This window comes from Oncorhynchus tshawytscha, linkage group LG19 (genome assembly GCF_018296145.1).
Source record: "Oncorhynchus tshawytscha isolate Ot180627B linkage group LG19, Otsh_v2.0, whole genome shotgun sequence".
Classification (NCBI taxonomy): domain Eukaryota; kingdom Metazoa; phylum Chordata; class Actinopteri; order Salmoniformes; family Salmonidae; genus Oncorhynchus; species Oncorhynchus tshawytscha.
The window spans coordinates 49,774,624-49,795,548 of record NC_056447.1 but is presented as its reverse complement, the minus strand read 5'-3'; the positions used below and the strand labels follow the sequence as shown (position 1 = coordinate 49,795,548).

The 20,925-nt window shown below is 43.1% G+C and overlaps 2 protein-coding genes across 4 annotated transcripts in view; one reads left to right on the top strand and one right to left on the bottom strand.

The window, feature by feature from the left end:
* The first annotated feature begins 172 nt into the window (after nt 1–172).
* LOC112218896 (troponin T, cardiac muscle isoforms) lies at nt 173–8,598 on the top strand. Of its 2 annotated transcripts, none has more exons than XM_024380128.2 (12): nt 173–310; nt 3,695–3,743; nt 3,855–3,865; nt 4,108–4,129; nt 4,585–4,642; nt 5,044–5,160; nt 5,266–5,343; nt 6,182–6,295; nt 6,465–6,577; nt 6,788–6,878; nt 7,616–7,653; nt 8,417–8,598. In XM_024380128.2, the coding sequence occupies exons 2-12, from the start codon at nt 3,712–3,714 to the stop codon at nt 8,454–8,456; spliced, it is 714 nt and encodes a 237-aa protein (XP_024235896.1). In that variant the 5' UTR covers nt 173–310; nt 3,695–3,711; the 3' UTR covers nt 8,457–8,598. The 2 variants fall into 2 exon arrangements, with proteins under 2 accessions (XP_024235896.1, XP_024235897.1); XM_024380129.2 differs by lacking the exon at nt 173–310 and adding an exon at nt 2,364–2,510.
* Nucleotides 7,702–20,925, bottom strand: part of LOC112218897 (dynamin-1-like protein) — a 25,373-nt gene continuing 12,149 nt past the window's right edge. For both annotated transcript variants that reach the window (XM_042301802.1, XM_042301803.1), the window contains 9 exons: nt 20,758–20,878; nt 20,305–20,460; nt 13,186–13,275; nt 12,964–13,056; nt 12,810–12,863; nt 11,749–11,910; nt 11,434–11,543; nt 10,036–10,195; nt 7,702–9,624 (listed from right to left, as the gene is read on the bottom strand). In XM_042301802.1, the coding sequence (XP_042157736.1) occupies nt 9,568–9,624; nt 10,036–10,195; nt 11,434–11,543; nt 11,749–11,910; nt 12,810–12,863; nt 12,964–13,056; nt 13,186–13,275; nt 20,305–20,460; nt 20,758–20,878 (1,003 nt within the window). In that variant the 3' untranslated portion in view covers nt 7,702–9,567. The remainder of the gene's footprint in view (nt 9,625–10,035; nt 10,196–11,433; nt 11,544–11,748; nt 11,911–12,809; nt 12,864–12,963; nt 13,057–13,185; nt 13,276–20,304; nt 20,461–20,757; nt 20,879–20,925) is intronic.

Here is a 20,925-nt window from a genome sequence, read left to right as displayed (position 1 = left end):
GATGAAAAGTTGACCGACGTGTGCCGATTTTCATGCAGGGGAGTGTAAGGGTAAGAACTTCAACAAAACCTTGTGTTTAAAGTGCTTGCGTGTGTGTATGACTAATGCCTTCTGATATGTTGGGGTTCAATTGTCTAAGGTTCTAACAATAGCTGGACAACCATAGGGCAGTGCAGTCACATGAGTAGGAAGGGAACACGCTATGTAGACTTGATGGCCAAACCTAAACCTGTTTGGATTCTGAACCCCAAAGAACTGCAGTCTCTGTATTCATATCCCTCTTCTCCCTCTATCTCTGCCTTGGGCTCAGGTAAGGGATATTACTTCATACCTCTCTATACATAACTGCTTTGGTATTCATCACAGACATACCGTTACATTGTCTTGAAATCAAATTCACTTTTGATGGTTCTTTACTTGAACATGATTGGTTTTCTGCTGCAATAGATTATAGGCTAAATGGGATGGTTATTAACTATTGACTTAATGAACTGAATTGTGAATGCCGTTTAGAAAGACGATGAAGCAATGTTAAAGGGAATAATAAAATGATAATAACAATATCCTCTGAATGGTCATAAAAGTTGCAGACAATTTACTCTCTCTACAATTGAGCCTAGGGAAGTGGGGGGGGCTTCACCCATTCTGTTAATTCTTTATTTGAAGTGTACGTACATAAGAACTTCATAACACGTTCAACAATTCTACTGCTTATGTATTTATGTATGTGTTATGTATGTGTTATGTGTTATGTATGTGTTATGAATGTGTTGTGTGTGTTATGAATGTGTTGTGTATGTTATGAATGAGTTATGTATGTGTTATGTATGTGTTATGAATGTGTTATGTTATGAATGTGTTGTGTATGTTATGAATGAGTTATGTATGTGTTATGTATGTGTTATGTTATGAATGTGTTATGAATGTGTTATGAATGTGTTATGAATGTGTTATGAATGTGTTATGTATGTGTTATGTATGTGTTATGAATGTGTTATGAATGTGTTATGAATGTGTTATGTATGAGTTATGAATGAGTTATGAATGTGTTATGTATCTGTTATGTATGTGTTATGTATGAGTTATGAATGTGTTATGAATGTGTTATGAATGTGTTATGAATGTGTTATGAATGAGTTATGAATGTGTTATGAATGTGTTATGTTATGAATGTGTTATGTATGAGTTATGAATGTGTTATGAATGTGTTATGAATGTGTTATGAATGTGTTATGTTATGAATGAGTTATGAATGTGTTATGAATGTGTTGTGTTATGTATGTGTTATGTATGTGTTATGAATGTGTTATGAATGTGTTATGAATGTGTTATGAATGTGTTATGAATGTGTTATGAATGTGTTATGAATGTGTTATGAATGTGTTATGAATGTGTTATGAATGAGTTATGAATGTGTTATGAATGTGTTATGTTATGAATGTGTTATGTATGAGTTATGAATGTGTTATGAATGTGTTATGAATGTGTTATGAATGTGTTATGTTATGAATGAGTTATGAATGTGTTATGAATGTGTTGTGTTATGTATGTGTTATGTATGTGTTATGAATGTGTTATGAATGTGTTATGAATGTGTTATGAATGTGTTATGAATGTGTTATGAATGTGTTATGAATGTGTTATGAATGTGTTATGAATGTGTTATGAATGTGTTATGAATGTGTTATGAATGTGTTATGAATGAGTTATGTATGAGTTATGTATGAGTTATGTATGAGTTATGTATGTGTTATGAATGTGATATAAAGCCCTCATGTATTTTTTTTATTTATTTACCTACATTTTTATTATGACCAATATTTTAGACTTTTAAATATACAACAGAAACCAACAAATAGAATGTAATAAGACCCAACAAATACCAATTAACTCACTACCTTGGACAACAAACATCTAAAAACATCCAACCAAAAGCAACAGAAAACTGGAACACATTCAGATAGCATCATTGGCTAATCACAACACATTGAGCGAGAATATGCCAAGAGGGTTAGGCTTATTGCTTATAATTTAACACAATTTGAAGAATTACAGACATTTCTAAAGCCACTGACAGGGTTCTGGCAAGCCGTTAGACATTACCAGACATGAGGATCAATTTCATGAGTGGTGAAGGGTCTGGCACTGCCCACCTGTCCTAAAGCACATGACTGACAGTCCTGTTCGTGCCCAAAGCAGACAGTGGCCTTGGCCACCATTCCCAGTTTAGTCTCAGTTGTCTCCTTTTCCACTGATCAGAAGAGATCATGACCTGCTGTAGACCCTTTGTATCTATAGTAGGGAGTATGGATGAGTGACATTTTGTTTGGATCAAGCCCTCATTAATAAATAAACAGTACAGGCATATATAGAGAGTGTTCTTCTAAGACGAGCTAAGTAACTGATCAGACCGACAATGTCCTCTGAGCCAATCAACAAGCCCGAGCCAATCAACAAGCCAGAGCCAATACCTCAGATGTCAAGAGAAGAGTGCTGATGTCAAGAGTGCTGTGAGAGGGAGATTGACTGAGTGCTGTGTGAGAGAGATTTAGTACTGTGTGAGAAAGATTTAGTACTGTGTGAGAAAGATTTAGTACTGTGTGAGAAAGATTTAGTACTGTGTGTGTGAGAGAGATTTAGTGCTGTGTGTGTGAGAGAGATTTAGTGCTGTGTGTGTGAGAGAGATTTAGTGCTGTGTGTGTGAGAGAGATTTAGTGCTGTGTGAGAGAGATTTAGTGCTGTGTGAGAGAGATTTAGTGCTGTGTGAGAGAGATTTAGTGCTGTGTTTAGTGCTGTGTGAGAGATTTAGTGCTGTGTGAGAGAGATTTAGTGCTGTGTGAAAGAGATTTAGTGCTGTGTGAGAGAGATTTAGTGCTGTGTGAGAGAGATTTAGTGCTGTGTGAGAGAGATTTAGTGCTGTGTGAGAGAGATTTAGTGCTGTGTGAGAGAGATTTAGTGCTGTGTGAGAGATTTAGTGCTGTGTGAGAGAGATTTAATAATGTGTGAGAGAGATTTAGTGCTGTGTGAGAGATTTAGTGCTGTGTGAGAGAGATTTAGTACTGTGTGAGAGAGATTTAGTACTGTGTGAGAGAGATTTAGTGCTGTGTGAGAGAGATTTAGTGTTGTGTGAGAGAGATTTAGTGCTGTGTGAGAGAGATTTAGTGCTGTGTGAGAGAGATTTAGTGCTGTGTGAGAGAGATTTAGTGCTGTGTGAGAGAGATTTAGTGCTGTGTGAGAGAGATTTAATAATGTGTGAGAGAGATTTAGTTTACGGTGTGAGAGAGATTTAATAATGTGCTGAGAGAGATTTAGTGCTGTGTGAGAGAGATTTAGTGCTGTGTGAGAGAGATTTAGTGCTGTGTGAGAGAGATTTAGTGCTGTGTGAGAGAGATTTAGTGCTGTGTGAGAGAGATTTAGTGCTGTGTGAGAGAGATTTAGTCGTGTGTGAGAGAGATTTAGTGCTGTGTGAGAGAGATTTAGTGCTGTGTGAGAGAGATTTAGTGCTGTGTGAGAGAGATTTAGTGCTGTGTGAGAGAGATTTAGTACTGTGTGAGAGAGATTTAGTGCTGGGATGATAGTGATGATGTGAGTGCTGTGATGATAGTAGCCTAGTCGACAATGTGTTTTTATCCTGTATGGTTTACTCTTATAGCCATATCATGTACTCAGGTAAAGGTTCTCTCTTGTATTTTAGGGTTCAAATAAGACAAAATGTCAGACACAGAAGAAGTGGAGGAAGTGCAGTGAGTATCACATGTATTATTATTACTACATATATTTCCTGTTTCAAAACCTTCCACTATATCAAACTAATTAAATATTTATTTTGTTTTCATGCCACTTCTTTCGTGAAGGGAAGAAGAAGGTAAGATTACTCTGTCTGAAAGTCTCATTACTCATAGTGGCGATAAGAAAAATGTTTTGTCATTTTTTTCCTATTTGAAAGATTTACTGCTTGTGTATATGCCAATGCACTGTATATTTTATTACACAATAATACTTTTATGACCCCATCCCGTACAGCTTTAAAGGACTATTCTATCCTGATTAACATGACATCCTTCTATGATATGATCAAACTAAGAGAGTCACTGTCCTTTATTCCAGATGGAGCCAAGCCCAAACCAAAGTAAGTTTTTAGATAGACTATGACAGACTGTGATTCAGGCCTCTTTTCAGTCTGTGAAGCTGAAACGTTACAGAAATATCAAGGTCGTTTTCCGATTGAGCCGACATAGGCAGCTTCTTCTTTGTTGTGATATCGCCAAACAGACGTGGCCGTGTCACCGCTACGGATTCCTGCTGACCTTGGCTCTTATAAGGATCATAGGCCGTTGACGAATATCCTCCATCTCACTCGGTACGGGGAAAGTTTTTCCAGGTCACACCAGCTGAGGCCATTCTTGGTCATTTCTGCCTGGAGGACACTCCTCCAAGTGTTTCTGGGTGGCCCATTTTTTTATTTTCCCCTGACAGATGATACATTATATCATAAGTGATCTTGAAAGATCACGAGATTTACTGAAATGCTCAAATTGAGATTATATATACACACATTAGATACGCAATTTTCATTTCTATTAGGTTTGTGCCAAACATCTCTGCACCAAAGATGCCTGATGGCGAGAAAGTGGATTTTGATGTAAGTTGAATCACATAAACACACACACACCACAGGTGGTTGGTGGCACCTTAAATGGGGAGGACAGGCTCGTGGTAATGGCTGGAGTGGAATGGTATCAAATACATCAAATGCGTGTTTGATGCCATTTCATTCGCTCCGTTCACTCCATTGTTATGAGCCGTCCTCCCCTCAGCAGCCTCCGCTGACAAACACATCATGATAAGAAAACTAACTAACCATTTGTGACAGACTTGCCTCCAACTGTATCCTGTTAAGATGAAGCAAATGAGAGGTACAGAAAGTCCAAAGATGACGTCTAACTAAGGAAATGACTCTTTTCAGGGTGTATTATATGTATGTTATCTTACCAAAACAAACTATTCTTATTACTTCATCCGATTCTTCTGTGTGGTGGTCAGGACATCCACAGGAAGCGTCAGGACAAGGACCTGTCTGAGCTCCAGTCTTTGATCGAGTCTCACTTTATCCAGAGGAAGAAGGAAGAGGAGGAGCTCATCAGTCTCGTCAACAGGATTGTGAGTCGGCCATTTTAGAATCTGGAGTGAATGTTCTTTTACTGTTCCTAGAAACATTGCAATGCGACACCTAACAACTTGGTCACTGAGTGTGCGTGTGTGCAGGAGAAACGTCGCGCAGAGAGAGCAGAGCAGCAGAGGGTTCGTGCAGAGAGGGAGAAGGAGAGGCAGGCCAGGGTTGCGGTGAGTCTTCTCCCCGTTATGACACCTAGCCAATGTGTGTTCTATGCTGGAATTGAACCCACAACCTGTGTGTTGCATACTCTTATCAACTGACCCACACAGGATCACATATGACTAATACAATATGACTTCTACTGGCTAACGGGGAAACAGATTGTGGATGTAATTTCTATGATAGATCTTGATAGATATTTCTTCCCTAATGCCCCGTGTCTTTCTTCCCTAATGCCCCGCGTCTTTCTTCCCTAATGCCCCGCGTCTTTCTTCCCTAATGCCCCGCGTCTTTCTTCCCTAATGCCCCGCGTCTTTCTTCCCTAATGCCCCGCGTCTTTCTTCCCTAATGCCCCGTGTCTTTCTTCCCTAATGCCCCGTGTCTTTCTTCCCTAATGCCCAGTGTCTTTCTTCCCTAATGCCCCGTATCTTTCTTCCCTAATGCCCCGTGTCTTTCTTCCCTAATGCCCCGTGTCTTTCTTCCCTAATGCCCAGTGTCTTTCTTCCCTAATGCCCCGTATCTTTCTTCCCTAATGCCCCGTATCTTTCTTCCCTAATGCCCCGTATCTTTCTTCCCTAATGCCCCGTGTCTTTCTTCCCTAATGCCCCGTATCTTTCCTCCCTAATGCCCCGTGTCTTTCTTCCCTAATGCTCCGTGTCTTTCTTCCCTAATGCTCCGTGTCTTTCTTCCCTAATGCTCCGTGTCTTTCTTCCCTAATGCTCCGTGTCTTTCTTCCCTAATGCTCCGTGTCTTTCTTCCCTAATGCCCCGTGTCTTTCTTCCCTAATGCCCCGTGTCTTTCTTCCCTAATGCCCCGTGTCTTTCTTCCCTAATGCTCCGTATGCAGGAGGAGAAGGACAGGAAGGAGGCAGAGGATCAGCGTAGGAAGCAGGATGATGACATCAAGAAGAAGAAGGCTCTCACCAACATGACCCACCAGTATGGAGGAATCCAGCAGAAGGTCAGTGGAATATTGTATCTTCAAAAAACATTTTTTTTTTTTAAACAACACCCAGTGTATTCTTTATCATATAGATATTGATAATAGTGTAACGGAAGCATCAAGTAATGTGAGGCAATGAACAAAATATCTTTGAGAACAATGGTATTTGTGATGTTTCAATTCTCAGAGTGAAAACCGCAAAGGAGCCAAGAAACAGACAGAGAGAGAGAAGAAGAAGAAGATTCTTGCTGACCGAAGGAAACCTCTCAGCATCGACCATCTGAATGAGGACAAACTCAAGTATGACGTCATCGTTAATATTCAGAATTTGCCAGTCCTCAAGAAAAGCTGACCGTGTTATCATAATTATTTATGATGGTTTATGTCTGATGTCTTTTAGTTTATGACTGAACACATGACTATGTGAACAGTTCGAATGATGAACATTCTTCAGTGCGACAAGGGTTCTTTGGGGCAAGAAAGTGTTCTGATCCACTGTTGCACCAACAGGGAGAAGGCCAGTGAGATGTGGCAGCGAATGATGGAGTTGGAGGCAGAGAAGTTTGACCTCAGTGAGAAACTCAAGAAACAGAAGTATGATGTAAGTTACCTAGACAACACACGACAAACTCAATAAACAGAAGTATGATGGAGTCACCTTGACCTAACACAGAAACAAGTACACAACAGTCACCCTCAATGAAATACTATATTTTCCAGTATTTCTCAACAGCAGCAAGATTTTCATAAATTGGATGGGATCTGGGTGGTCTTACCTTTAGTATTGACTATCGTCTCAGGTCGTGTAGTCCCGTCCCGTGTAGTCCAGTGTATTCTCTCACCTTGAGATGCAGTCTCTTCTTCTTTCGGTTGGCAATGTGGGAGGGCCCAGGCAGTGGCTACATCAGAGGTGACCTACAGGTGAATTCTGAAGTCTACAGGGTCATCGGCAGGTTTCTGGGTTCATTTATCCTCTCAACCTCCCTGGGATCTGAGGAATACTGTGATATAGTCTTGTCTGCTTTAGGATGGCAATGAGAGGTCCCAGGGTTGGGGTCAATTCCATTTCAATTCAGAAAGTAAACAAAATTCCAAATGCACATTTTCCTCATTGAAAATCATTGGAGACACTTGGAATTTCAAATGACTTCCTGAATTAACCCCAATCCTGGTGGGTACATGAAAGGTGAACAACAAGTTAAACTAAAAGTGAATTATGTGGTCTATAGTATCATCACATTCCTGGGTTTCTCTCCAATGGACTCCACCTGTACAGGTTTCCACCACAGTAACTAAAAGGTGTTATCAAAGCTTACAGCAAGTCTTGTGTCCTTACAGATTAACCAGCTTCTCACCCGGGTCCAGGACCACCAGAGGTAAGTAAACACAAAAGGTTCAGGATTTTGGACTTTGAAGGACAAAGAAATTCTGAGTCGTGTTTATTAGGGTACAAAATGAAAAGAAAATACGGAGACTAATAAACAGACAAGCATCTCTTATTGGGCGAGTACAGAGTACAGTTTAGAACAGTTTCTTCCATGTTGTGCCTAATGAACAAGACCCAGCATTGTGGTTTTCATTTTAATTGGTCTGAGTCACTGGTTGCCATTCCATCAACAACTCCATTTCCCATCATTCCTTTCAAACTCTCAAGCAGGGATGGTCATTTAATGACCAGTGGAACAAACATTGATTGAAACCAAAGAAACAGCCATGACCATCACTTACACAGCCTATGTCCATCTGTGTGTGTGTGCATTGCGTATAGCATGATCACTGCACGATAGATTGAAGACATTGTAAGTGGTGACGATGTAAATTGCCAACATGGTCTGGTCTGAAATTACGGCACATTCAAACTATTTAATGATAAACATCAAGCCAAAAGAAGTAAAATCCTGTGTAACTGATGGACCGACAAACCATTAAACATATTCACCCTTGACCCAGAAGTGGACCACTTTTTCCACCAGTCTCTGACTCCCCCTTGCATGAGAGGGACTGAGAACAAGTGCACACTTCTGGGTGTAGCGTTAGACTCAGAGTGCAGTGAAGTGCTGCAACAGGGACGTTCACTACTGGGCTTACGACCTGGCTGCCAAGTGATTGAGATTTCTTAACCCTGTCCTGACCCCTCAGCGCCAAAGGTCGAGGCAAGAAGATGGGCCGTGTGAGGTAAAGGAGCAGCCGCCATGGTCGAGGGCAGACAGCCATGACTGGAGATCGGCCCATGATGATAATGTGTCTGTATACCTGATGTTCATTGTTCCGTCTGGTATAACAGCAGACTGGATCACAAGTCAATAAAATGGCTCATTCAACCCTGGTACCACTTTTTGAGAATATACAGAATAAACCTGCCACTTCAAGTTAGACGTTGCCACACAATTCAGCCCTGCCTTTGCTACCAATAGTTTACCACATGGTATTGTGGGTATGACAACAAATTATCATTATCCCATAATCAATATAGTAGGACAAATGACCTCATCAATACACTAGATATCTTAAAACACATTTAGCGACAGAAGTACGGTTGAGTCAAAATAACACGCACAAGATGGTGAAGAGACGTTGAAATCACAGAGAACATGGAGGTGTACGGTTCGCAGCAGCATTATGGTGCTTTTTCAACCAACAAATAACACGTATTCTACGTCCGAGTGGCATTTCTCGGCTCTTTGTAAATATCAGCGACACAAATGAGAGATTGTTACCATGTAAGGACATTTTCAGCAGTAGCATAGACAATATTTACAAGTCTCAGCATACATGCATGCATACATACATACATACATACATACATACATACCAGCAAGCCAGAAACTAGAGGAAACATCTTTAATGTAACTCCACATTATTCAGTAGGTAGACCTCACACGTTCATCAATATAATACTATACTTACATATGAAAGGTCATTTTGGTGTGCGATGTGGTGCAGGTGAAGACTGATACTGTTAATAAGTCCATATAATACAATCTACAACTATTTTCAAATGTGCGTCCCCATTCTCCACTCATTACCAGAAGTGTGTGGTATTACACTGCCAGTCATGAGTTTGGTTGAAACTCCCTTCAGCCAAGGCCTACACCAATCCATTGCTTTTAAAACCATGACAGGGGAGTGTGGAAGTGACAACTTCAAGAGGATGGAGAATTGATGATACTCAATAAACACCAGTGTATTTCCAAGTTGGCCGTCTCTGCAGTCCAGGTATGTTTGAGACAGAACAGGGTTCAGTGCTTTATGGTCCATATGGGAGGGAGAGAGGATGGAGGTAGAGGCCCTCACCACATCTGTGTTTCTCTGATCTCAGCGATCACCTGACTGGCTTTCTGCAAGGCCTGCGGACACAGAGTGGAAAAGACAGTTTAGGTGAGCAAATTCATACAGAAACGAAACAGCCCCCGGTGACGTCAAAGCCAGAGGTCACAGTTAGTCACAATAGCTGCGACATTCAAGCAGCAGTTAGATCATGTTTGAAAAGGGTTAAAACACACTGCCAAGCTTCTCATTTGTGGTGCTGGGAGTTACTGCCCCAAAAACACATCTGTCGTATTTCAAACTCCCATAGTTCTGCAACGAATCCCAGGCCTGTACTTTGAGCATGTCTTCAGACTCAGTGAGCACGTTCCACACACCACACACACACACACGTACATTGAGCATGTCTTCAGACTCAGTGAGCACGTTCCACACACACACACACACACACACACACACACACACACACACACACACACACACAACTGTACCTTGAGCATGTCTGCAGCTTCGTTGCGTCTCTGGGCCATGTCTTCCGACTCAGTGAGCAGGTCATCCAGCAGACCAGCCTTATACAGCTGCCCCACCAGCTCACTCTGCAGACTGTCCTTTACATGGTTCACCAGGAAGTGCATCACCGCCTTGGGCACGCTGCAGGAGGAAGTGCAGAGGGAGAGAGAAGTACACTGAGTGCACTAAACATTAGGAACACCTGCTCGTTCTATGATAAACTGACGTGGTGAAAGCTATGATCCCTTATCGATGTCACCTGTTAAATACATCAGTGTCGATGAAGGGCTGGGGAGACAGGTTAAAAAGGGGTTTTAAGCCTCGAGACATGGATTGTGTATGCGTGCCATTCAGAGGGTGAATGGACGAGACAAAATATTGAAGTGCCATTGAAAGCAGTATGGTAGTAGGTGCCAGGCGCACCGGTCTGAGTGTATCAAGAACTGTAATGCTGGTGAGGTTTTTCACACAGTTTCCTGTGTGTATCAAGAATGGTCCACCGCCTCCCGGGTGGCGCAGTGGTTAAGAGCGCTGTACTGCAGCACCAGCTGTGCCATCAGAGACTCTGGGTTCGCGCCCAGGCTCTGTTGTAACCGGCCGCGACCGGGAGGTCCGTGGGGCGTCGCACAATTGGCCTAGCATCGTCCGGGTTAGGGAGGGATTGGTCGGTAGGGATGTCCTTGTCTCATCACGCACCAGCGACTCCTGTGCGCGCTAGCCACAGGTAGCCAAGGTTGCCAGGTGCACGGTGTTTCCTCCGACACATTGGTGCGGCTGGCTTCCGGGTTGGATGCGCGCTGTGTTAAGAAGCAGTACGGCTGGTTGGGTTGTGTATTGGAGGACGCATGACTTTCAACCTTCGTCTCTCCCGAGCCCGTACAGGAGTTGCAGCGATGAGACAAGATAGTAGCTACTACAACAATTGGACACCATTAAATTGGGGAGAAAAAGGGGTAAAAAAAAAAAAAGAATGGTCCACCACCCAAAGGACATCCTGCCAACTTGACACAACTGTTAGAAGCATTGGAGTCAACATCGGCCAGCATCCCTGTGGAAATGCTTTCGACACCTTGTAGAGTCCATGCCCTGACGAATTGAGGCTGTTCTGAGATCAAAAGGGGTGAAAGTAAATATTATGAAGGTGTTCCTAATGTTTTGTCACTCAGTGTATAGAAAGGGTGGATTAGACAAGGAGTGTGAGGGGCAGAAATTATGACTTTATAAATTTCTTGGAAGCAGGTGAAAAGGAAGAGGACAGATTCAGATTGAGTGAAGTAGAACGACAAATAAAACAGGAAAACCATTTCAGCATATTATTTCTAGAATTCACAGGAGAGGGAGTCTAACAACAGGAAGTAGAAGCACAGCGGGCACCATACCTGTCCTGGATGTTTTTCCTGACGATGAGGAAATAGGACTTGATAAGCCTCTCGATGACCTCACAGTCCCTCTGCTCTCTGGCCGACAGCTTCCTGGAAACGGGAACAGGCTGGGGGGGGCGGGGGGAATACAAGGACAAAAACAGACCAATCACTGACAACTTAAAAAGTAATGTGGTTGCTTAGCATTAAAATCTTCTCTCAAACAGCCTAGAGATCATTCTTTTCGAATAAGTTTTACTCGTAAGAATAAAGAGTTACGTTAGATGTTTTTGTATTATTATGTGGTAAAGCAGACAAAACATTACGACCCACCACATCCAGCAGGTTGACGGCGTGGCCCCTCTGAGGGCTGCCAGGGTTAGAGGTCTGGAGCATGGACTTGTCCCCGCCGACCCCCTCCTCTCCCTTCTTCAACATGCCCCTCCAGTTCCCTGTCCCTACCTCCTGGTCTCCCTGGGAACCACCACCTGCAGTCTGGAGACCAGGTAATAGACAGACAGAACGGTTAGAGGTCAGTCTCCTTGAGATTAAAATCTCTTTTATAAGAGAGAACTTTTCAATAGAGCCACAATCATACACGTGTGACCATGCATTCCCAAAAAGCATGCCTCTCGCCAGGCTATTACATCAGGAATGATGGAACATCTACACAGTCAGGTCTGTACATATACTGACTTTCTGGAAGAAATAGCGTTCTGACAGTGGCAGAGTCACATATTGTACGAAGACTTCCCTCCAGGGACCCTTCCTCTGTACAGAAGCACACATGCCGGGAGGAGATGTCAGATGGGAAATGTAGTTCACCCTCAGAGGGGTGGAAGGGGAATAGAGAAGGGGAACACAGAATTGCACCATACACAATTAGGGCCTTCAGCCTATAGGCTTGGGGTCAAGGGAGAATGAGAGTGGCTTGGGGTCAAGGGCAATTCCATTTGAATTAGTTCTGAATTGACGACTGCGAATTTTACTTAAAGTTAACTTCCTTAATTAACTGAATTGAAATGAAGCCCAACCCTGGTTGAGGTAGGATGCAGGCAGGCATTGAGTGACACAGGGACACACCTGGGGTCTTTCTCCTTCTGGGGGAGGAAGATCAGTGGGGGAGAGAGACTGAACACCTGGGCCCTTAAAGGACTAGAGAGAGTGCGAGCGAGAGAGACAGAGAGCAGAGTGTGAAAGACGAAGGAGTGGACAGAAGACTAGAGGGAATAAAAAGTAGCGGACAGACAAGACACAGGGACATGTGTAGACTGGGAGCCATAAAGACATATGGCTTCTAACGCTGCTCTAAAGGGTAGACTGGGAGCTGTAAAGAAACAGTGAGAAAACTGTACTTTTTGTAGCAATCGATCCTAACCACGACAGTCTGTTACCTTATCCCGAGGCACAGACGAGGGTAGCTCTCTCATTCTGTTACGTCTCTGTTCCTATGACAAACAACCACATGATATCATTAAGTACAACACTTCATATACTGTAGAATACAATTTAAAGAAGCAATTTCCAACTCTGAACAATGTTTCATACCTCTATGTTGTTGTTCATGAGGCCACAGGCATCAGCAAAGTCAGGGTGTTTGGTGTTAATATAGGCCAACTCGATGGCCACCAGGTTATGAACCTGAAAAGAAAGACAGGAAATGTGATTTGGTACACTTAAATCTATGGGATTTATGGGTTATTGTAGTGAATCAGAGAGCATTTACAAACATTTATAATGTCTTATTCATGCAAATGCAAAAACACTCACCATCTCATTGGTGACTGGTAACCTTTTCCTGAGGAGGGATGTGACCACTTCTACTATGGCATCATGGAGCTTAGGAAATCTCAACAGCTCCTAGAGAGAATAAACACAAATTCAACAAATTAACAAGGCACACCTGTTCATTGAAATGCATTCCAAGTGACTACCTCATGAAGCTGGTTGAGAGAATGCCAAGTGTGCAAAGCTGTCATCAAGGCAAAGGGTGGCTACTTTAAATTCTCAAATATATTTAGATTTGTTTACTTCATGATTCCATGTTTTATTTCATAGTTTTGATGTCTTCACTATTATTCTACAACATAGAAAAAACCCAGTACAAATACAGAAAAACCCTGGAATTAGGTGTGTCCACACTAGTACCACTCAGAAGTTACACATACATAAACTTAAAAAAAGAAACACCCCTTTTTCAGGACCCTGGCTTTCAAAGACAATACGTAATAATCCAAATAACTTCACAGATCTTCATTGTAAAGGGTTTAAACACCGTTTCCCATGCTTGTTCAATGAACCATAAACAATTTATGAACATGCACATGTGGAACGGTCGTTACGACACTAGCAGCTTACAGACGGTAGGCAATTAAGGTCACAATTATGAAAACTTCTACTGACTGAAAAACACCAAAAGAAAGATGCCCAGGGTCCCTGCTCATCTGCGCGAACTTCTGCAAGGAGGCATGAGGACTGCAAATGTGGCCAGGGCAATAAATTGCAATGTCCGTAGTGTGAGACGCCTAAGACAGCGCTGCTGGGAGACAGGACAGACAGCCGATCGTAAGAATAAAGAGGTAGCAGTGGCAGACCATGTGTAACAACACCTGCACAGGATCGGAACATCCAAACATCACACCTGCGGGACAAGTACAGGATGGCAACAACTGCCCGAGTTACACCAGGAACGCACAATCCCTCCATCAGTGCTCACACTGTCTGCAATAAGCTGAGAGAGGCTGGACTGAGGGCTTGTAGGCTTGTTGTAAGGCAGGTCCTCACCAGAAATCACCGGCAACAATGTCGCTGGACCAGACAGGACCGGCAAAAGTGCTCTTCACTGACAATTCGCGGTTTTGTCTCATCAGGGGTGATGGTCAGATTCGCATTTATCGTCAAAGGAATGAGCGTTACACTGAGGCCTGTACTCTGGAGTGGGATCGATTTGGAGGTGGAGGGTCCATAATGGTCTGGGGCAGTGTGTCACAGTACTGAGCTTGTCGTCATTGAAGGCAATCTCAACGCTGTGCGTTACAGGGAAGACATCCTCCTCCCTCATGTGGTACCCTTCCTGCAGGCTCATCCTGACATGACCCTCCAGCATGACAATGCCACCAGCCATAATTCTCGTTCTGTGCGTGATTTCCTGTAAGACAGGAATGTCAGTGTTCTGCCATGGCCAGCAAAGAGCCCAGATCTCAATCCCATTGAGCACGTCTGGGACCTGTTGGATCGGAGGGTGAGGGCTAGGGCCATTCCCCCCAGAAATGTCCGGGAACTTGCAGGTGCTTTTGTGGAAGAGTGGGGTAACATCTCACAGCTGGCAAATCTGGTGCAGTCCATGAGGAGGAGATGCACTACAGAACTTAACTTCTTCGATGTAGGGGGCGCTCTTTTAATTTTTGGATAAAAAAACATTCCCGTTTTAAACAAGATATTTTGTCACGAAAAGATGCTTGACTATGCATATAATTGACATCTTTGGAAAGAAAACACTGACGTTTCCAAAACTGCAAAGATATTATCTGTGAGTGCCACAGAACTGATGCTACAGGCGAAACCAAGATGAAATTTCAAACAGGAAATGGCCCAGATTTTGAAGGCGCTGTGTTCCAATGTCTCCTTATATGGCTGTGAATGCGCCAGGAATGAGCCTAGACTTGCTGTCATTTCCCCAAGGTGTCTGCAGCATTGTGACGTATTTGTAGGCATATCATTGGAAGATTGACCATAAGAGACTACATTTACCAGGTGCCCGCTTGGTGTCCTCCGTCAAAATGATTGTGTAATATCCAGCTGCGTGCATTGTTCCATTAGCTTCAGAGGAGAAACCCAACTGCCACGAATGTTTTATCATCGAATAGATGTGAAAAACACCTTGAGGATTGATTCTAAACAACGTTTGCCATGTTTCTGTCGATATTATGGAGTTAATTTGGAAAAAAGTTTGGCGTTGTAATGACAATTTTTTTTTCTTAGCCAAACGTGATGAACAAAACGGAGCGATTTCTCCTACACAAATAATCTTTTTGGAAAAACTGAACATTTGCTATCTAACTGAGTCTCCTCATTGAAAACATCCGAAGTTCTTCAAAGGTAAATGATTTTATTTGAATGCTTTTCTTGTTTTAGTGAAAATGTTGCCTGCTGAATGCTAGGCTTAATGCTATGCTAGCTATCAATACTCTTACACAAATGCTTGTGTAGCTATGGTTGAAAAGCATATTTTGAAAATCTGAGATGACAGTGTTGTTAACAAAAGGCTAAGCTTGTGAGCCAATATATTTATTTCATTTAATTTGCGATTTTCATGAATAGTTAACGTTGCGTTATGGTAATGAGCTTGAGGCTATGATTACGCTCCCGGATACCGGATTGCTCGACGCAAGAAGTTAATGCAGCTGGTGGCCACACCAGATACTGATTGCTACTTTTGATGTTGACCCCCCCTTTCTTCAGGGACACATTATTCCATTTCTGTTAGTCACATGTCTGTGGAACTTCAGTTTATGTCTCAGTTGATGAATCTTATGTTCATACAAATATTTACACATTAAGTTTGCTGAAAATAAACAAAGTTGACAGTGAGGACATTTCTTTTTTGCTGAGTTTACCTACACACAGGCCAGTTTATTAAGGTACACCACCCCCCCCCCGTTCACGAAAATGGATCGCTCCTACAGGCAGTGAGACACGTGGCTTATGTAAAGCAGGCAGACATCGAGGCATTCAGTTACTGTTTGATTGACCGTTAGTTAGGTAACTCTTTTTGACCATTCTAAGGGACTCAGTGTGGTATAACCATCGGGTCCAGGCACGCCGGATCTAGTATCTTAGAAACGGTTGCCCTCCTGGGATTTTCACGCACATCTGTGTCTACGGTTTACAGAAAATGGTGAGGGAAAAAAAAACATAAAACACTTCCAGTCATCGACAGTCCTGTGGGCGAAAACAGCTTGTTGATGGTCGAAGGAGAAGTGGAAGGAGAACGGCAAGAATCATGCAAGCTAACAGCGGGCCACATACAGACAAATAATGGTGCAGTACAACAGTGGGTGCAGGGTAGAGTATCCTGTGGTAACTGGCCAGAACAGTGACTAGGGTTCAGGGCATTAATGCGACTAGCATTAATGTCCCCCTGCCCCGCTTCAAAGTTTCTCCCTGCAGGTGGTCACTGAGTCCGAGGTACTAAAGGAGCTCCTTAAACTTGACCCCCCAAAAAAACATCTGTGTCAGATGGTTTGGATCCTTTGTTCTTTAAGGTTGCAGCCCCTATCGTCGCCAAGCCCGCCTCTGACCTTTTTAACCTGTCTCTACTCTCTGGAGAGGTTCCCATTGCTTGGAAGGCAGCCATGGTTGTTCCTTTATTTAAAGGGAGAGATCAAGCTGATCCTAACTGTTATAGGCCTATTTCTATTTTGCCCTGTTTATCAAAAATGTTGGAAAAACTTGTCAATAATCAACTGAATGGCTTTCTTGATGTTTATAGTATTCTCTCTGGTATGCAATCTGGTTTCCGCTCATGTTATGGATGTGTCACAGCAACCTTAAAAAGGTCCTAAATTATGTCACCATTGCCCTTGATTCTAAGCAATGTGGTGCTGCCATTTTTATTGACACGGTAGACCATTCCATTCTTGTGGGCCGGTTAATAAGGAGTATATTGTTGTCTCGGAGGGGTCTTTGGCCTGGTTTGCTAACTACCTCTCTCAAAGAGTGTGGTGTATAAAGTCAGAACATCTGCTGTCTCAGCCACCACCTGTCACCAAGGGAGTACCCCAAGGCTCGATCCTAGACCCCACGCTCTTCCCGATTTACATCCACAACATAGTTCAGGCAGCAGGAAGCTCTCTCATCCATTTATATGCAGATGACACAGTCTTATACTCAGCTGGCCCCTAACTGGATTTTATGTTAAATGCTCTACAACAAAGCTTTCTTAGTGTCCAACAAGCTTCTCTGCCCTTGTTCTGAACACCTCCAAAACAAAGGTCATGTGGTTTGGTAAGAAGAATGCCCCTCTCCCCACCAGTGTGATTACTACCTCTGAGGGTTTAGAGCTTGAGGTAGTCACCTCATACAAGTACTTGGGAGTATGGCTAGACGGTACACTGTCCTCAGAACATATCAAAGCTGCAGGCTAAAGTAACATCTAGACTTGGTTTCCTCTATCATAATCGCTCCTCTTTCACCCCAGCTGCTAAACTAACCCCGATTCAGAAGACCAACCTACACATGCTAGATTATGGAGACATAATTTATAGATCGGCAGGTGAGGGTGCTCAAGCGTCTAGATGTTCTTTACCATTCGGCCATCAGATTTTTCACCAATGCTCCTTATAGGACACATCACTGCACTCTATACTCTTCTGTAAACTGGTCATCTCTATATACCTGTCGCAAGACCCACTGGTGGATGCTTATTTATAAAACCCTCTTAGGCCTCACTCCCCCCTATCTGAGATACCTACTGCAGCCCTCATCCTCCACCCGTTCTGCCAGCCACATTCTGTTAAAGATCCCCAAAGCACACACACATCACTGGGTCGCTCCTCTTTCAGTTCGCTGCAGCGCCTGGAACGAGCTGCAACAAACACTCAAACTGGACAGTTTTATCTCCATCTCGTCACTCAAAGACTCAATCATGGACACTCTTACTGACTGTTGTAACTGCGTTGCGTGATGTATTGTTGTCTCTACCTTCTTGCCCTTTGTGCTGTTGTCTGTGTCCAGTAATGTTTATACCATGTTTTGGGCTGCTAACATTCTGTGTTGTCATGTGTTGCCGCCTTGCTATGTTTTTGTCTTAGGTCTCTCTATATTGTGTCATATATATTTAATTTACTTTGAAACCCAGCCCCCGTCCCCGCAGGAGGCCTTTTTGCCTTTTGGTAGGCCATCATTGTAACGAATAATTTGTTCTTAACTGACTTGCCTTGTTAAATAAAAGTTGTTTTTTTTTAAATAAAAAAAACTGGGCAGAGGCCTGACAGTGGTGACTATTTAACAGTCTGATGGCCCGGAGATAGAGACTGAAAAACAGCTTCTATGTACGTGTACTGTCTCCGCCTTCTAGATGATAGCAGGGTGAACAGGCCGTGGCTCAGGTGGCTGAGGTCCTTGATGATATTCTAGATGATAGCAGGTTGAACAGGCCGTGGCTCGGGTGGCTGAGGTCCTTGATGATATTCTAGATGATAGCAGGGTGAACAGGCCGTGGCTCGGGTGGCTGAGGTCCTTGATGATATTCTTGGCCTTCCTGTGACATCGGGTGCTGTAGATGTCCTGGAGGGCAGGAAGTGTGCCACCGGTGATGCGTTGAGCAGACCTCACCACCCTCTGGAGAACCCTGCGGTTGCGTGCGGTATACAGCCCGACAGGATTCTCTCAATGGTGTATCTGTAGAGGCTTGGCTGTTGTCAATGAACAGCCATATAATTACATAGGTATCTATCTTGAGGTGGGATAGTGCAATGGCGTGCAATGGTCCATGGATCTGAAAATTGTTGTGGGACTAGAGTGTCTGGTAAGGTAGAGGCGATATGGTCCTTAACTTGCCTCTCAAAGCACTTCATGATGACAGAAGTGAGTTCTACGGGACGATAGTCATTTAGTTCAGTTACCTTCGCTTTCTTGGGTACAGGAACAGTGGTGGACATCTTGAAGCAAGTGGGGACAACAGACTGGGATAGAGAGAGATTGAATATGTTCGTAAACACTTATGCTTGGAGGACACGACTTGGGATGCTGTCTGGGCCTGTAGCCTCGTGTGGATTAACTTCTTGGTGACAGGGGGCAGTATTTTCACGTCCGGATGAAATGCATGCCCAAATTCAACTGCCTGCTACTCATCCCCAGAAGACAAGATATGCATATTATTAGTAGATTTGGAAAGAAAACTCTGAATTTTCTAAAACTGTTTGAATCATGTCTGTGAGTATAACAGAACTTATGTAGCAAGCGAAACCCTGAGGACAAACCATTCAGATTCTTGTTTTTTTGAGGTCACTCCCCTTTTCAATGGGTTTTCATTTGTAATCCAGATTTCTACAGGACGTAAATAAATGAACATTTTGGATATATAGTGACGGAATTAATCGAACAAAAGGACCATTTGTGATGTTTATGGGACATAGTGGAGTGCCAACAAAGAAGCTCGTCAAAGGTAAGGCATGAATTATATTTTTATTTCTATGTTTTGCGTCGCGCCTGCAGGGTTGAAATATGCTTTTCTCTCTTTGTTTACGAAGGTGCTATCCTCAGATAATAGCATCGTTTGCTTTCGCCGAAAAGCCTTTTTGAAATCTGACATGTTGGCTGGATTCACAACAAGTGCAGCTTTAATTTGGTATCTTACATGTGTGATTTCACGAAAGTTAGATTTTTATAGTAATTTATTTGAATTTGGCGCTCTGCATTTTCACTGGCTTTTGGCCAAGTGGGACGCTACCGTCCCACATATCGCAGAGAGGTTAACACGCTTAGTCCAGGGACTGAACGTTGGCGAGTACTATACTGGGAAGCGGTGGACGGAATGCACGCCGCCTGAGTCTGACTAGGGCCCCACTCCTATCTCTTCTCTGACGTGGGCGGATTGGTACAGCCCCCGGGATGATCAGAACTGCCTCGGGAAGTTCAAAACCAAGGATCCACGTCAGGGAAGTGGAATTTCTGGTAAGTGACCACCGATCTAATATCCAAAAGTTATTTCCGGCTGTAGTACAATAGTACAAAGAAACATTGAACAAATAATGTAAGAAATAACAATAAAAAAATGAAATACTGCAAAGTTGGCTAGGATCTAGGAACAAGGCGACTGTGTCTGTCGGCCAACATCTTGCTAAAACAAACTTACGTGTGTGTGTGTGTGTGTGTGTGTCCCTCTACCTGTGTGCTGTAGTTGCTGCAGTGCTGAATGATTCTCTGCATCTCTTCGTGAACCAGCTCCACACAGCGCAGGCTGGGTTCCTCCAGTCTCTTCACCTGTCTCTTCACCAGCAGCTCAAATGACACCTCAGGCACAAAGAGGGCTGGCCGCGGGCCCTACAGAGAGAGAGAGAGAGAGAGAGAGAGAGAGAGAGAGAGAGAGAGAGACATTACCCAGCAGTCTCTGGCTAACACACAACTCACAGTTTAGAAGAATATTTAATTGTTCATTTTTTTGAGAGAAGGTAAAGGTGTCTTTTTCTGCTTTGAACTCAAACTAAAATAACAAGTTTACCCCTTAAACAGATGTGTCAAACTGATCGTCAAAACACTGAACATTGCATCATTGTACTTGAAATTAACATGGATCCCAACAAATGTGAGGCTGTACGTAACCAGTAGCATCCAACTCACTGTAGCGTTCCTGATAGCTGTTAGCACGTCTATGGTGGTCAGACCTCCCAGTGGGTCGACGGACTCCAGCGTCCGACCAAAGGTCTCATGGAAAATATAACAGATTCGTGCTCCTCCACACCTGGAAGAGGAGAAAAACAACGTCGTAAGGTTCTATCTGCATTTGTC